Source organism: Coenobita brevimanus, chromosome 65, assembly GCF_032717465.1.
Source record: "Coenobita brevimanus isolate Jiangsu-jjx chromosome 65, ASM3271746v2, whole genome shotgun sequence".
NCBI lineage: Eukaryota > Metazoa > Arthropoda > Malacostraca > Decapoda > Coenobitidae > Coenobita > Coenobita brevimanus.
In genome coordinates this window covers 30,278,124-30,295,985 of record NC_137018.1, presented here as the reverse complement: position 1 = coordinate 30,295,985, position 17,862 = coordinate 30,278,124, and the positions used below count along the sequence as shown (strand labels likewise).

The following is a 17,862-nucleotide window of genomic DNA, read 5'->3' as shown; positions in this document are numbered from 1 at the left end:
CATACTCTGAATACATAAACTTATGGGAAAAATTACATATGGGTGGCACCCCACTTCATGGGCAACCTGTGAGACTCCTTTCAGACCTAAGTATTGTACTGTGCAGGGAAACTATCTAAGACACATTACCTAAGATAAAGTAAACAAACAAGATTATGGCTTTACTAAGTCAACAAGGATATGGTTTAACTAAACCAACAAGAATATGGCTGCTCACCTTAACCCAAGAGGACAACAGGTGAATTGTCTCCTGCACCACTCGGTTTCGGGACAGTTCGGCATAAAATCAGTTCGCTGTCACAACAGTAGCAAGACAATTTGCCATCATCAATGAAGACTGCTGTGGGTGATGCTAGAATAATTCAAAGGCGACTACAGCGAGGAAGAAACAAGTTAATTAAACCACCAGTGACGGAGTGGAGACATGTCTATGAGCCATTTCCTGGGGAGGATCAAGAGGATGATGCAATGTCTGTGGTGTCAAAATAGACTTTGAAGGGTTTATGAAAAAAGTGAGTTCATTAGCAAGTGAAAGTGTCGAAAGTGCTGGTGACGAGAGTGGTGAGGAAGGTGGTGTGTCGATTGGTGCAGGAGAGAATTCGCTGTCAAGTCAATTCGCCATCAGACAGTTCCCCGTCAAAACATGGACGATTCCCCGTCAGGACAATTCGCACCCTGGACAATTCCCTGTCCTTCTATAAATACAGTATACTTATTATTAATTAATCAGTACTTTAATAACCATCAAAGTCTATGTTCAATAGCGTAGGCTTTGGATATTATTTATTAGTTGCTTCTTTAGTCAATATTGACTAAAGATGCAGCTAATAAATAATATCCAAAGCCTACGCTATTGAACATTGACTTGTATGGATCCCCCTGAAATATAGTTATTAAAGTATTGATTAATTAATAATAAGTCCACTGACGGGGAATCGTCCATGTTTTGACGGGAATTGTCTAATGGCTAATTGTCTCGGAACCCTAGCGTGCAACTCCTGCATCACTTGACACACCACCTTCCTCACTACTCTAGTCACCAGCACTTTCAACACTTTCACTAGCTAATGCTCTCACTTCGTTCATAAACCCTTCAAAGTCTATTTCTGACACCTCAGACATCACATCATCCTCTTGATCCTCCCCAGAAAACAGCTCACTGACAAGCCTCCACTGTCTATCACTGGTGGTTGGCGCTTCTTGGGGTGGCAATATCGCGTGCTCGGGGTGAACTCCGGATCTGAGCCACTCTTCGCTGTCGTCTCGCCTATTATGAGTTCAATTCACATCACTATTAAAAAATACACCAAAATTCGATAAAAAATAGGTCCTCGTGTACAGTGAGGGTCACATACTCTGAACTCATGGTCTGTGGGGAGCAACTGTGCACACACTCCTTTTTACAGTAATCCCTTTCACATTCAGATAATAAAGATTTTATACTGTACATTCCATTAACCCCATATATCTGAGCTCATATGAAATTCAGAGTTGATCTTCAAATGAAATTGAACTCCAGGAACTGTTGGAGGAGGAAATAAAATCACACACAGGCTAAATAGCAAAAAAAAAATGGCGATTAAATAACACAGCTCCTTGTACCGTAGATGGTCTTTGAAGTGTGCACTCGGAGAAAAATGGAAACAACAACAGCGTCATTATACATGGGGATGCTAATCAATGCCCCAGCCTGTCTGATCACAGCTGGTTACCAGAAAATGTCAGCTAGATGTAGGTGCCCTTGCCAATGACAGCTCATCCGTGTTATTTTTCTCTTCCAAGTGAAATGCTAGCCAAAGCCATGGCAGTGTCTCAGAAAATGTAGTAGCCATTTGGGCACTAGATTCCTAGGGTTTGTAAATAGAGGGTTTCATTTTAAAACTCGCCATACTGTATATAGTATAACATCCCATTGCTTAGGTGATATAAATCACAATGTCCATAAATTTTTGTAGCACAGTTAAGTTTATGGAGATATAATAATTAAATTTAATGCAGACTGCAGCAAAATAGCAACTGCTCCCTTGGTAGTGACAGCCTCATCTGAAGCTAGAGGTTTGGGGCTAGGATACTCAGTCCTGACATTTGAGGTGAGGGTGATCACCTTTGCCTGTTCCTGAGTGGCATCATGTTAACAGCACACCCCAACCATCCCTTGGATGTAAATCTTTACATGCCTCATCCAGATGGAATGCCTTAACACCCTAGGCCACTAGGCATCATTACCACCAAGCATAGTAAATGGTTCCCTGGATTACAGGAAAGCATTTGGTTTGTCACTCAGTGTAGCCTCACATGAAGGCATCACTACATCAGTTGAGTGGATAAATGGCGCTCCCACTTGCCACGTGGAATTGTCATGCAGACCATGATATATGCACCAACACAACAGTTTTTTGGCATCTGCTTAAAATCATGGACTTTTCTTTATTGTACCAAGGCAGTCATTTTTTTTTAAATTCTGTCCGTGCATAATTGCTTTGTGCATTACAGCATCTGGAAAAAATATCTTCAGATCAACAAACCTGACATCTCTTGAGAGCACTGTAGCCACCACTTTAACCTTGTTTGGGATATTTACCCATCATGTAGACAGTATAGCCCACTGTTTTTTTGGTCAAAACCTGCTAAACCTAAGGCAAGCATCAGTAATTGGAGGGTCACATGCAATCAGGTCTCACTGTACAATTGTTTGCATTGTGATATATTGTTGCAACAGCAATTCAAAAGTTATAACTTACCATCCACTCACTTGATGCAGTGCTGCTCTAGTGTGTCTGCCCTTTCCTCTCCTGTATCCTTCTTTCCTTCCATCCTCTTCTGTCTTTCCTTCATTCTTTCTTCATCCTTCTGCCTACTGGTGACCTTACACTCTCTCTGCTGTCATTCTTTCCTTCATTCTTTCCTCTTGGTTCTGCATGTGGGTGACACTACACTGAGTGTCAAACCAAATGGTTTCCTGTACACCAGGAAACCATTTGCTATGCTGGGTGGTAACCATATAACCGGTTTTTGGCACCTGGTGGTTTAGTGGGTAATTATGTCACTCCAGCCGAATTGAGCTGGTGAAGGTTTATATCCAAGGGATAGTTGGGGTTTATTGATCACGTAATGCCACTCAGGGATGAGTGAGGCTGGTCACTTTCATCTTAAATGTCAGGACCAACTTGCCTAGCCCTGGGCTCCTATGCTCCTCATGGGGCAACATAGGATTTGAAGATAGATGGATGGATGGATAACTTTTTTCAGAATAATGCTAAAAATTGGTTGCAATTTCGCTAGGATGATACAGTAAGCTCTCAGTTATCTGTTGTAATTCAACCAAGCCCTACACCAAATGAAGTGAAATGCTGGATATTGTATAGTACTTCTCCATCAGCTCAACATTCAGTGTTGAGCGGGCTATTGTGTTATTATCTGTCACAACCCTCTGTCCTAAAAACTTTCTCTTGAGTATAAGATGAAAGCTAAGCATAAAATAAAATACAGTATTGATACAATACAGCAATATTGTACAGCACAATCGCAGTTAACTGGGAAGCTTGGGGAATTTACCTTCCTGTTTTCTTAATTTTCTCAGACACTTGATATATACTCTTATACATTAGCTATATCATTGTGGTATATACAGTGTCACCATATCCAGGGCCACACGAACATTTCCGTTTGAAACTTAGCCTCCTGTTAAACACACCCCATAGACGTAACACACACGATTGCAGTGTCTTGCAGTAGTGCACTGTGCTCATGTGAAGTTTTGCTACACATTATTTATTATTTTATTCATAAAACATGGAGATATAAACCAAAGAAATAAATCTTGAGCGTTTATTGGTGAACTGATTTTCTGGAAAGAAAGTGGTAGGTCATGGCGACCATCATCCACTCACTTGATGTAGTGCTGCCTACTTCTTCCTTAGCCTTTATCATTCTTTTTCTGTGCCTGCCCTCCTCTCTTCCTATTTCTCCCATCTTTCCTGTCACTTCTTATTGCTTTTCTTTACAGGTTGCTTTACATTGAGTGACAAGCCAAATGGTTTCCTGTAAGCCAAGAAACCATTTACAATGCTGGGTGGTAACCATATAGCCAAACCATACGTGCTCCCTACATGTCAGCAAGTGGGTTGATGGGGGGTTAGTGCCCCTCCCCATAAAACAAATAACTCAAAATCAAATGGCCACTCCTTACGGGATTATGGCATCTGGCAATAGATAGATAGATAGACAGAAGTTTTGCGCAGTAAAATTATTACATCTCCCTCTCTCACAGTCATGTAAATGCCTGCGGCCTGCCATTTTATTCTTTACCTGACTGCCGTCCCTCCACCCCTCACTTATCACTCAGCTGTTTTGCAGATACTGTAATACAGTAAGTATGTATGTATTGTATGGAAAAATAAACTACAGAAATAAATCTCGAGCATTTATTGGTGACCTGTTGATTAGGAAACAAGTGTTCTATAATAGAATTATCACGACTCCCTTGCTCACAGTTTTGTACAGCTGCAGCCCACCAATTTATTCCTCAAATGCATTCTAAGGTGAATTTATTCATCATCTTAGAATACATTTGTACTGGCAGAGAAGATAAAATCTTGCTGATAGAAGTGAAGGTTTGCTTTGCTGGATAAACTTACTGTGCTTGCAATTCATACTTATTTACCGTATTATCTGCAAACCAGCTGGGTGGTGAGTAAGGGATAGAGTACAATGGTCAGGTAAGGAAAACTGGCAGGCCACAGCCATATATAAAACTGTGAGCAAGGGGGTTGTGATAACTCTACTATACAACACCTCTTTCCTAATCACCAGTTCACCAATAAATGTTCAAGATTTATTTCTTTAGTTTATTTTTCCATGCAGTTTTTACATATTTACTGTATTATCTGTAAAACAGCTGAGTGGTGAGTGAGGGGTGGAGTGATAGCTGTCAGGTAAGAATGAATTGGTGGGCCATGGCTTACTTAACTGTGAGCAAGGGAATCGTGATAATTCTACTGTACAACACTACTGTACATTCCAAACCATCAGTTCACCATGAAATGCTCAAGATTTATTTCTTTATTTTTCCATATTTTTATGAGTAACATTTAACAGAATGGGTTTAGCAAGATACTGTAAGATTTTGTTAGCTCGTTGGTAGTTAGAGTCGGTTCGTTAGTTAGAAAACCATATGGGTACAACGCACTTTCCACTGATGAAGAGCATACCTTTTTATTCAGTGGATTTATTCGCCTTGCATTTCTTGACCCTCTATCCTAAAAACTTCACCATGAGTAAAAGATGAGAATGAAACATAAAATTCAATACAATACTGATACAGTACATTAATACAGTACATGATGTATCAAGTACTTGCCTAGTGTTGGCATCAGTGAGGGGTAGAGGTGTACACCATGCAGTACTGTTCAGTGCACTTTGCAACAACAACAAGCAAGGCATGGGAGGCCACAGAGTAAGTCATGCACTAGGGTTTTTCCACCTCATGGTCACGAACAGAGCACATAGATACGTCTTCACTGAATGAGATCCATGAGAAACTGAGAGAGCGATGGTAGGCTTGGGGCTCACCGGGGACTGCTCCCACAACAAATTATGATTGGCTGGCATGTTTTGGCCTTTCCCATTTTCTGGCGCATTGTAGGGTTTTCCCAGGTGCTAGTTGACTACTGGGAATGGGCTGGTTGATAGCCTCACATCCTGATATTGCATAGAACTGCTGGTTACATCCAATTTCAGCACTGGATGTTGCATAATTTTGCTGGATATTGCTTTAATAGAGCCAAGCTAACAATGCAGGATATTGTATTGGACTGGATATTACAACAATGGATAATTGAGAGCTTGCTGTATTTATGATGGCTGCCTCCGAGAATATCATTCAGATGTGGTGATGCATGCAAGTTGACAGTCAGCTGTCTGAGCCAACATGGCCGCCCATTGTTTGCATACGCAGAACCCCAATCTCGGATCTGCACAGGTGGCAGCCTTTGCGCAAAGTCTTTGGGTCTTGCTCTCCCACTTGCTCATGTGTTCTTTGCCGTGATTGTCTCCCTCACATTCTCTGAATTGGCTGACATTCTCGCTCGTGTAAATCCATTGAAACAAAATCACCATCACCAAGGAACAGTGCAAGTACACTATGAATAGTGCTGTATGCAATAGGAAAGTGAAGAGAGAATTTTGAGTGTGTGAAATAAGTGAAACTGAACTTGGAACTCATGTCTGGTGCTAACCCCAGTGGAAAACATGGTGCTACTGATACTACTTAGGGCAAGGTCATTAGGGCAAGATGTAGCCTTTCCCTTGATGTGAAATTAGAGATTGTTAAGCACCATAAGGGGAGGCAGGGTCTGAATAAAATCGCAGGTACCTTAAAACTTACCCCGTCCACAGTCTTAGTGGTCATAAAGAAATCAGATAATAAAATTACAGCTTCACAGAACATGCATTCCCTGACCACAAAACGTCTAACAAGAGCAAGGGGGCCTATCATGATGGAGATGGAGCATCAGGCTCTGTTAGTTAATGACCTGAACTTAGGATAGCAGCCTCTTTACTGCTCCTTCATCTACAGTAAGGCTTTTGATCCATGGAAGGACCTTAAGGATAAGGAAGGTGTGGAGGCCAAGGAGGAGTTCAAAGTTAGCATGAGTTGTTTTGAGTGTATAAAGGCCCATGCTAGCCTTAAGCTGCGTTTTTGTCGTCCAAGCTGAGGGATTGGATTCGAAACCATCTTCGGTAAAACCAAGCTGCGCTGTTTTTGTCGGCCAAAGTGATACGAAGCTGGCCCAAGCGTTTGTCATCAAAACCAAGACCGTCTTCGTATCCCACCCAAGCGTGGTCGCGAGCAGTCTTGGTGTAGCTTGGGGAGAGTGAGATTGGCCAGCAAGGACACATAAATGATAAATATCCTGAAATTAGCATTATGTACATAAAATTAGGGTGCAGGTGGCTAATATTAACGACATATAGAGCCAGTTCAGCACAAATAACGGCTACATGTAAGTTGCATATTCGTCAGAAGATCGTCTTCGGCGAACCCCTCTATTTACTTTGCGATTGGCACGTAATTTTTCGGTTCTACGTATCATGGACTGTTTTTGCGGACAAAAACTAAGTGCCCCAAGACGCGCTTCGAATCCCAAGCTTTAGCTTGGACGACAAAAACACGCCTTTAAACACATGACCATGCATGGCAAGGCTGCTAGCGCAAACCACATGGGAGCTGATGCCTTCCCTGTGCAGCTGAAGTCTTTTATAGAGGAGGGGGGATACTGTCCAAAGGATATCATTAAGTTCAGTGAAATGAGCCTGTTTTGGAAGAGGATATGAAGGAAGACATATATCAGCTGGAAAGAATGACATGCACATGAGTTCAAGGCAACCAAGGACCTCCTCACCATCCTCCTTGGTGCCAATGTATAAGGGGACCTAAAGCTTAAGCTGCATCTAGTGTGCCAGAGGGAGAACCCATGAATGATGGCAGGGTTCATAAAGGAGAACCTTGGGGTTATTTGGAGGAATAATCCCAGGGTCTGACTGACCTCTGCACTCTGGCGGTCATACATGGCAGAGTACCTGTCCTCCAGCCTGCATGACTGTGCTAGCAGGAGCAGCCTTACCAACCATTTCTCCTGCTCATTGACAATGCCCGGAGCCACCCTTAGTGCATGGAGTATTGGTTGGATAACATCAGAGTGGTGCATCTGCCCCCCAACACATCACTGCTCCAACTGATGGATCAGGGCATCATTGCGATCTTCAAAACCTACCACCTCTGCTGCACCATGGAGCAGATGGTGAGGGGGAGTGACTGAGGTGAGCAATGCAGTGCTGCCCTTTTCGAGGAAGTTTAACATCAAGCACACCATTGACAGTATAATGGCTACTTGGAAGAAGGTGCTAGTGAGTACATTCAGTAGTCTTGCATAGAATGTGGCTGGAATGTGTGTACTCCTTCACAGGCTGGCAGGTTGGAACATCTGTTAAGACATCATTGACCTCTTGCGTGAGGTGGGATTTGAAGAATATGATGAGGAAGATGTGCAAGAGGCCCTGGACAGCCACACTGAGCAGCTGTCCACAGAAGAGCTCATTGAATTCGGGGAATGAGTGGTGGAGCCACAGGAAGATGGCAAGGATGGACACCTTTGGATACAGAAGTTAGTTTAGCAGTGATATTCGTCAGACCACCCAGGTTATTCACAACTGCAGTTTTTTTTTTTTTTTTTTTTTTTTTTTTTTTTTTCACCACTGCATAAGTAAACCATATTTTGGCAATACTGTGCAGTGATTCCTAGGTTATAGCAGTTTTTGTTATCTCTGCGAGATGAAAACCTGCACTTCTGCCAATATAGTACATTTTTCAGCTCAGAAATATCATTATTGTGCACCTAAGCTGGTTTCTGCTGATGCAGGATCTGTGGTTTCTGTTGGCTTTGAGGGATTCAAAGATGAGGCACTACTGTACTTGAGTTAATCCCTGGTGGTGGAGATCCCGAGTCACCACCTTCAGAGCTTGGGACCCCTACCTCAAATCTATTGCAAGACTCTGTGTGGTATCTGTTTCTTCCTTATTGTACCCATTTCATCCCTTTCTGTTGACCTAACCATACCTGTGTGTGTTTCTTGTACTTATCATAACAGTATGTATGAGGTCTGTCCAAAAAGAAAATAAATTTTCATAAAACAAATTTATTGCTTTACTGACACTTAACCTTTCTTGCCTCCTTCAAAATACTCCCTTTCATTGTTCATCCAACATTCCCAACATTTTTTTCAGTTCTGGAACATGTCCTGGAACATGTTTTCAGGGATGATGCGCCGTTAATGTTTTCTTCTAACTCTTCTAACATCTGAAATTGGCAGCCTTTCAGTTTAGATTTAAACTTAGGAAACACAAAAAAGTCTGCAAGGGCCAAATTAGGAGAGTAGGGCAGCGGGGTGATGATAGACATCTTGTGCTTGTCCAAAAAGTTGTGGATAAGGAGTGACATGTGAGCAGGTGCATTGTCATGGTGCAGAATCAGGTTTTTTTTGCCCACACCTCGGGCCTCTTCCTTCACACTGCCTCCCTCAAACACTTCGGTATGTCAAAGTAAAACTCTTTACTGACCGTTTGACCATGTGGAACAAATTCATGTTAAACGACGCCCTTCCAAAAAAAAAAGACGATCATCATCACTTTCACATTTGAGCGACTGACTTGCTTTTTTTGGTTGCGATGATGATATTCCACTATGGTGACTGCCTTTTTGTTTTGACATCATAGCTGTACACCCATGTTTCATCACCTGTTCTGACATTTTTCAGGAAGTTATTATCAGCATTATAACAGTAAAACATCTCCTGACTGACTGTGACATGGTTCTCTTTTTCCTTATCTGTTGGCAGACATGGCACAGATTTTGTGGCAACATGATGCATTTTCAGCTTTTCGGTTAAAATAATGGGGCATGAACTTTTACAAATGCCTGCTTCTGTGGAAACTTCAGAGACATTCAGGCAACAACTTTCATGGATCATAGCGTACACTTTCTCAACGTGATCTTTGTTTCTTGACATGGAGGGCCGTCCAGATTTGGGATCACCTTCGATTGATGTTCTTCCAGATTTGAATTGCTGAAACCACTTGTAACATTGCATATGGCTCAAACAATCTTCCCCATAAGCTTGTTGCAACATTTGAAAAGTCTTTGTAAAAGTTTTTCCTAATTTGAAACAGAGTGTCATGCAGACACATTGCTTCTCAAGATCCTTCATTGTTCATCTTGTAACAAATTGCCAGGTACACTTACCACACCCTCATTCATGTGTGTGTACCTAGCGACATGGCATGATATTGGCAATGTTAAACTAATGCTCAAAGTTGCCACTACACAGCTTTGTGTTCGAGAGCATGCTATGCCAGGTCTTTGGCAAGCTATTTAAAAAGTTTGGTTTCTTTTTGGATAGACCTCGTATGTAATTAGTGGGTTTAAATTGATGCATTTAGGGTGCCGGATACCAGTAAGATAAGTCCCATAGGTTCTGTGTGTTCGGTTTTGTGCTGTTCCATTATCGTGCCCCATATTCAGTATAGTACCAAGTTATGTGCAGTAACCAAGGGATCAGTGTACATTGGTTTTAATGTTTTTACAATGCAAACAACAGCTTTTCTCGCAGACACATAATGCAGTTAAGTCAGTCCGTTGCAAGTGCCACTTATATTCAATTTTCTTAGGTTGTAATACACAAAGAACTGATGGATGGACCAAACCAAGGAGAATTATCACGTATAAGGATTGTCTTTACTGATTCAGGACAGTGATGGTCTAAGAAAGACTTAAGTTCATTATTATATATATATTTACTAAATCATCAGATGAAATATCAGAAATATCATTGCAGTTTAAGCGCTTATCGGCTTTGCAACAAATCAGATCATGGTCAGTATTCTTATAATTTCTGACCCTGATAATGTTTTTATAAGAAGGGGATTTCAGGATTTCAAAACCAGAAGTGATCAAAGTGTGATGTGAGATGAAAGGATGAATTGAATCAACCTCCACATCCAGTATGTTACTGCACTAACAAGGAATAAGATCAAATCAAGATGGGTCTTGGGATGAAAGTTGATTGATCAACATGATTTTAAAAATTATTCTGGTTGATCAGTTCAGAGAATTCAGAAGAAAAAAGTTGCAAGTGAGGGTTTTTGATTCAGTAATTGAAATCACCACAATCAAGTGGTCCACCAGATTTCAAAGAAAATGCTTCAAGTAACTGAACAAACACTTCTGTGAAATCTGAGTCAGTGTCTGGATGACCTGGTTGATATGACTGCAGTTCAAATAGTTTGTTAATGGAAATTTATTACTACATCCATACATTCATACAGTGGTGTGATAAAGTCCAAATTTATTTAAGAAACATTCATGAAAGCCACAGAGTAGATGAGTGCAACACCTCCCTCTGGATGGTCTGCAGCAGACCTGGGAATACTTATTATGGAAGATGTCTTAGCCAAAGCATTGCGAACAGTATTAATATCATATTCATACAACCAGGTTTCAGTCAAATACAGATTGTCAAGCAGGTGTTGAGTAGAGATTCATTAATACAGTCTGTTTTATTATGGATGGAACGAATGTTTAGAAGACCGAATTTTAGCTGACTCAGGGGGGGTAATGTTTGGTTTTTGAATGGACTAAGGCGGCATTTTCTATTAACTCTTTCCCGTGAAGGGAGGAGTGTAAATTCTGGCTGTGCGCGTAACTCTCGCTTGAGAGCTTTCAGAACAGTCGTGTAGAGACATTTTACTTCTAATGCTCATAGGAAAGTTACTATTCATCATAGTAAGGCCACTTTGGTCTCATTTTGAAGATGAAGAGTTTTGCTCTGTCATACATTGTCCCAAAAGACACTATATTCAAAATAAAATGCAAAAAAAGTGAGCAGAAGTTAGCTGACATGCTGAAGTTTTACACTGTCCTTTTAAAAAAATATTCGCCAAAAAAAAACTATTCAAGAAGTAATAATATTATTTGCTTCAATAAGTAGCAGAATAAATTTCCTTTCCAATAATGCATTATTTGTTGTATTTTCTTAAATAATAACGCCGCATATATACGCGAGAAAAAGGAGCATGAGTGTTCGGCGAGAGGTCAAGAGATGTACATCCTACCTGTGAGGAACCTCACACCACACTGAGCCAAGCAAACCAAGTGAGCACGCACGCACCAGCTGTGGCAGGCTTAGCTCTGCCCACTTTAGCCCGTCATCCAACAAAAATGACGACTCCCTAAATATTTCTTTAGAGATTACATCGGATGACGGGCAAAGTCATCATCCTGACGTCAGAAGTTGACAAATGCATGATGACCCAGGTCGTCATTGGTAAGTCTAAGGGTTAATCTTTTCCTTTGAGAAATCACAGCTGGACAGTCTCTGCCTAATGCAAAATGAGCAACCGACTGACAGTTGATATCACCTTCTTCTTGATGTGTGGAAGAGCAGTTTATGCATTTGGGAGACTCTTCATTACTACAGTCTTTAGGTTTATGGGCTCCAGCACAAAAAACACATTTGGAATCATTGTTCTTTCTAGTATGCCTCTCAAATGTGTGACCAAAATCATGGCAGGAATGACATTGTGTAACCCAGAATCAGTCGTAGGCACTGCACCTTGTGAGACCTACTGTATATAGATGAATGTGTAATTGTCTTGTTCTGTGATGGAGGAATGAACTTCAGGAGACATCTTTAAGATGACAATTTTTTAATCATTCATATTTCTTGTAAAGAGGAGGTTCGTATTGCAGCCACTGTCCACAAGCATCAAAATTTTTTTTTCTTACTCGGAAGTAGTATTGGGTCATCAGGGAGAAAGAGAGAGGCCTGTTATGGTCATCTTTGGCATCAGTTTCCTTGGCTGAGATACAAAGTAAGCATAATCATAGCCAAAACGATGATTCAACACTTCGTTTGCCTTGCTTGTAGCCTCCTTAGAAGTAAATTTCATTACAGGTCCACCAGCTTTAGTTTTTGTTTGGCTATCAACTGGTACTGAGTTTAGAACATCACAGATGCTGTCTGGACTAATATGGCTCATCCAGACATTCATGTCATCCCTTGGTTTTATGACTAGTTCCTGCTGGTTGCAATCAGTGTTCTTTTCACTGTGATTACTTATCTCAGTAATATCTTTTATAAAATTTCTTGCCATCTTTGAGGCCTTTTCTAAGCACCTCAGCAAATGTCTCTGTTTGAGACTTGTTGGTTACGCCTGCTGAAGGGTCCTTAGCTGTAGCACTTCTAATGTGCTTAAGGTGCCTTTTATTGCCTCAAAGATTGGCATTGTCACCTCCGCTTTTCATAAGTCAAGATTTTCACAGGAGAGGTGAAACCACTTGCTATAGTATTCATGCTTCAGTTCTTGTGCAGTTTTAGCTACAAACCTACTGCAGCAAGAGTATCGATGATTTTGGCTTATGTCTGATGAGAAACTTTTGAATGACAGCAATAAAAAATAAAGCACTGGGGGAGGAAAAAAGAATACTAACTAGGCTAAACCCAGGTAGCACCACTTCCATTAGTCCTACCCTAATTTAGGGGAAAAAAAATATATAGTGATAGGTGTGGGTGCTCACCATCCACTCACAATGTAGTGCTGCTCTCAGGTGACTGCCCTTTCCTCTCTTCCTTCCTTCTATTCTTCGTTCCATGCTGTCTTACTTTCCTTCATTCTTTCCTCTTCCTTCTGTCTACAATTGCCTCTCTTCTGAGTGACATGTCAAATGGTGTCATGTACACCAGGAAACCATTTATTGTGGTCACTTTCATCTTAAATATCAGGATCAACTTGCTTAACCCTGGGCTTCTATGCTCCTCAAGGGGCAACACAGGATTGGATGATGAATGACTGAAAATAAAAAAGAAGAAAACAAAGAAAAACTGCTAAATATTAAATAGCACCCATCCCATTGGCTTCACATGAACAGACGCTAAGTGTACAGATGGTGCATACCACATGAAGGGGCTGGGCTACCATACTTCTTATGAATAATGGTATAGTTAGTTGCTGATGCAATAACTTTTCCCAATAACAAATGACAAAATGGATGATCGAGCCCTGTGCAATAGCACACAATGGACATACCTCATTTGTTACAGTACTGCCATTGTACAAAGCAGCTGGCACTTGTTTCTATGACTGCATGCAATGCCCTGATCATGGCTTCACCCCCGGCTTTGATCAGTTTTGCTGGGATGCCACAAACACTAGCTGCTCCGCCACTTTCCAACCTATCTACTGCCTTCTTGATTTCCTCTAGATATGGCACAGTATTGTCAATAGGTGGGATAGCAGTTGGTGGCTGTATACCCGCTGACAGAAGCTCAGCACTGGGAGGTTCAGCTGTATGTAGCTTCTGAAAGTACCCATCCCAATGAGCTGTAAACTCATTCGCTCCCAACACGAGTCATTCATCTGCTGTCCAGACGGAGTTAACTTGAGAGGCAGGTCTGGAGTGGAGCTTCAGGGTACAGTAAACAGGTTGAAGGTCATTTACATGAAACTGGCCTTCCACCTCCTCAGTGATTTCCCTGACATGTCTCTCCTTGTTCCTTCTCAGCAAAACTTGTGCCCATCAAAACAGAAGTCTGTGCTGCTCCCAGTTTCCAGCCAGTCTGACAGCACATCTCTCCTCATTTGTGGTTGGTGTCTTCTGTGAGACAGAACCCCTCCTTGATCTTGGGTGTTCTCCATCACACTCATCAGCTACTGCCAGTGTAGCACGCTTACAGGTATCCCATCATTCAATAAGGTTCTCAGCAGTCCTGAGCACCTGAAATTGATTTGAGAGTGCCACTGCACACTCATAAACACACACTTCATCTCTGAATTTCTGAAGATTGGACTGTTTTTGGTAGCATCTTGAGCTTTTCTCAGTTTTGATATGTAGCCTCTGGCTTAGCAACAAGAAGTCTGTTATCAGTAGCAAAGAACTATGCACTCCTGAAACGCCTGCAGCTCTGAAAGATCCTCCAGCGATTACTAGCAAGGTTGTGGTCAGTATCCTTTGCAGTCCCTCTGATACTGGAATACCATGTCCAGCAGTGAAGATCTGGCTGCTGGAAACCAGGATTCAGCAGCTACTAACATATGATACTTTGTGAAATCCACACGGTAATAACTATTGGAATTTCTAGTTCCTGAGTCATGGGGAACTACACATTTTTCAAAGTCTTCCTTGTCAGTGCCAGTAACCACTTTGAAGTCACCCAGAATCAGGAGAGTACCGTATCTTGTGTGGGGCACTGTTCCACAGTTGAGTCAAGTTTGGCATCAAACAACTCTTTCTCTTCAAGATCACTCATCTCAGTTGGAGCCTACACTGCAATAAGGGAGATGAATCCCAAGGAGTGCTGCAGCTTTAACAGCATTTTTACTTTCACCAACTGAAGTACCCCTGTTGACACAAGAGACATAGCAAGCAGCAGTTGCCATAATAACATCTCTAAGCTGAGCACCATTGTCACAGCCAGACCAGTAGTAAGTGTAACCATCTCTACTGATCTCTCCATACCCAGGTCACCTCACTTCAGGCAGTGCAGCTATGGGAACCTGCAATTACCCCAACTCTCGTGATAACATGGACAGCTGATTATCTTTCAAAAGGCTTAGAATATTCCAAGCCCCTGTTCAGAGTGCTTTCTGAAGGTTAAACCCATATGTGGTTCAATGAGCTCATGTGTCTTCCACATCACTGTGATGCGAGCTATAAACAGGTTTGGGGCTAGCTCCCTCTGCCTCCACATCATGCAGCTGCTGGGGCCCTGTAGGCTATGCCCAGCAACTATCATCATTGGTGCCTGCATGACAGGGTCCACAATACCCTGTCAAGCTAGCATCATAAGGTGGACCCCATGGCAAAAGTGATTCAGGGTTAGGGGTACTTCCCACATCCCTGTGGAACACTCCACATAGCCCACTCCCTCTGCTTTGACAGTACTGCCACTTGCCCTAGATATCATCAGTTTTGTTTGATCTACTTTTACTCTCAGACCCATGCGCCCCATTCCATCTCTCCACTTCCTAAATCTTTCATCCACCTCCCTTTCAGTCTCTGCAGTTATCACCAAGTCAGCAGCACACAACATCTCCCATGGGAATCCATATCTGGAGTCATGTGAGAGTGCTTCAAGCATCATGACAAACATTAAGAGGATCAAGTGATGCACACCAGCATTCATGGAAAACCCATCACTCAAATCTCCATTCGCTCCCACCTGGGTGCAAATGCCCACATACTTAGCCATAACCAGCCACTTTTCATTGCCCACTTCAACACCTCCTTAGGGACTCTGTCAAAGGCCTTCTCCAGATCAACAAAAGCAAAGTACAACTCCTGTTTCTTTTGCCATATTTTTTGTCACGAAGCTGTCAGATGAATATGGCATCAGTGGTCCCTTTGCCTGGCATAAACCCAAAATGCATCTCATTAATATTCACTCTTTCACGTATCATTTCTTCTGTGACTCTCTCCATTACCTTCATTTTCTGGTCCTAAAGTTTTATGCCTCTATAATTTCATCTTTCCAGGGCATCACCCTTTCCCCTTATACACATTTACAGTCACTTTTTTCAGCCAGTCATCTGAGATGACACTCTCTTTATAATTGAATTTATCAGATAAGTAACTAAAACCACTCCTTTATCTCCTGAGCCCTTCAACATGTCAGCAGTCAACCCAGACACACCTGCTGCTTTCTTCAACTGCATCCAGCCTATTGTCCTGCTCACAGTAGCATCATCAAAGGTCAGAGGCCAAATACTGGATCTACTGACTCCAAACCTTCCCTAGTCCAGTCAGATTTCTCATTCAGCAACCAATTATAATGCTCTCTCCAGGCATCTTTAATATCCTCAGTCGACCACTACCATTCCTTCATCATTCTTTACACACTGCTCATGTATGGTATCCCTGTTTTCCTTCTTCATCTAATTTGTCACCTTAAATACATTCTTCCTTTCAGCACTGTTTAGGTTATCCAATAAAAGTCTCCAAGACTCAGTTTCTGCTCTGACAGTTGGGTGCAGAAAGTGAGAAGTGTGAACACTGGGGGTAGGGTTGTGAGAGGGAGACCGAAAAAGACCTGGGGCGAGGTCATAGAATGTGACTGCAAGGATAAGGCTGTGAACAGGGAGCTGCCAGAGATCGACCAACGTGGAAAGCCGCCAGTGGGTGATCAAACCCAGTGCAATGTTGGAGCCTTTATAAATGAAACAAAACAAAACGAACGATACCTCTTTTCTGGTCTTATGCTTGGTTCCTCTCTGTTTCCACCCCTTGTCCGTTCCTGGAAAAGTCTTCTCTTCTCCTTAACTGCAGTATTTACACCCTCATCCACCACCATGTTTCCTTATGTCATGGAGAAGATTGTGTCCATTCACACACTGAATCAGTAACTCTCAGGAGATTGTTCTTGAGAGTTCTGTACTGCTTATTAACACTTTTGTGTATTTCCGTTTTTTTAAATATTTTGTCAACAGAGTATACCATTTTATACAGTAATGTATTAAGTTTCTGCATGTTAGCACACCCTGTGTTGAATGTGTAACTTCTTTCATCCCCTAGGCCCACTTAACCGAGTGTAATGTGTTGAAGTACAGTATTGTAATTACTTAATTTTCATATTCCAGAGATGAGGCGAATGTGCGTCGGATGCACACAGCGGTGAAGTTGAATGAGGTAATTGTTAACAAGTCCCATAACTCTCAGTTAGTGATCATCAACCTCCCAGGGCCACCCAAAACCTCCCGCCCTGAGTCTGAGAGCAACTACATGGAATTCTTGGAGGTTCTCACAGAGGGGCTGGAACGGGTCCTCATGGTGCGGGGTGGAGGACGAGAGGTCATTACTATCTACTCGTGAGGCACCAGGAAGCATTGGATGGATCGTCAGTTTACCGAGGTTATAGTTTTGTTGTTATTCTGCCTCGTTGTGCAGTGTGTCCCAAGAAAAAAGAACTGAAAATGTGATGGCAAAAGGAGAAGAAGCTGAGGTTTTCATTACTTATGCCTTTGGCACAGAGGAAGAACCATGAATCATCATTTTATCAGGGTTTTCCTTTTGTGGTTCAGAGTGTTAAAAATGCAGGCATAGATAAGAAAAAAATATACTAGGTACCACTGGTTTAAGTGCTTGGCACAAGGAAGGATGCAGGTTCATCAGAAGTTTATGATTTTTGTTTGGTTTCATATGTACTGCATTGTAGTTAATGTATGGGATCTGGATGAAGAAGTAGATTAACAAGAATGAAGTTACTCACCATCTACAGTAATATTTTTGAAGGGCGTAGAGAAGATTCCATGGA

At 41.9% G+C, this 17,862-nt stretch overlaps 1 protein-coding gene across 3 annotated transcripts in view; it reads left to right on the top strand.

Annotated features, from left to right (window-relative positions):
- The window catches only part of kcc (solute carrier family 12 member kcc), a 1,104,173-nt gene extending 1,086,534 nt beyond the window's left edge, over positions 1 to 17,639 (top strand). For all 3 annotated transcript variants that reach the window (XM_080276408.1, XM_080276407.1, XM_080276406.1), the window contains one exon: positions 17,189 to 17,639. In XM_080276408.1, coding sequence (XP_080132534.1) covers positions 17,189 to 17,420 — 232 coding nt within the window. In that variant the 3' untranslated portion in view covers positions 17,421 to 17,639. The remainder of the gene's footprint in view (positions 1 to 17,188) is intronic.
- Positions 17,640 to 17,862: the final 223 nt, after the last annotated feature.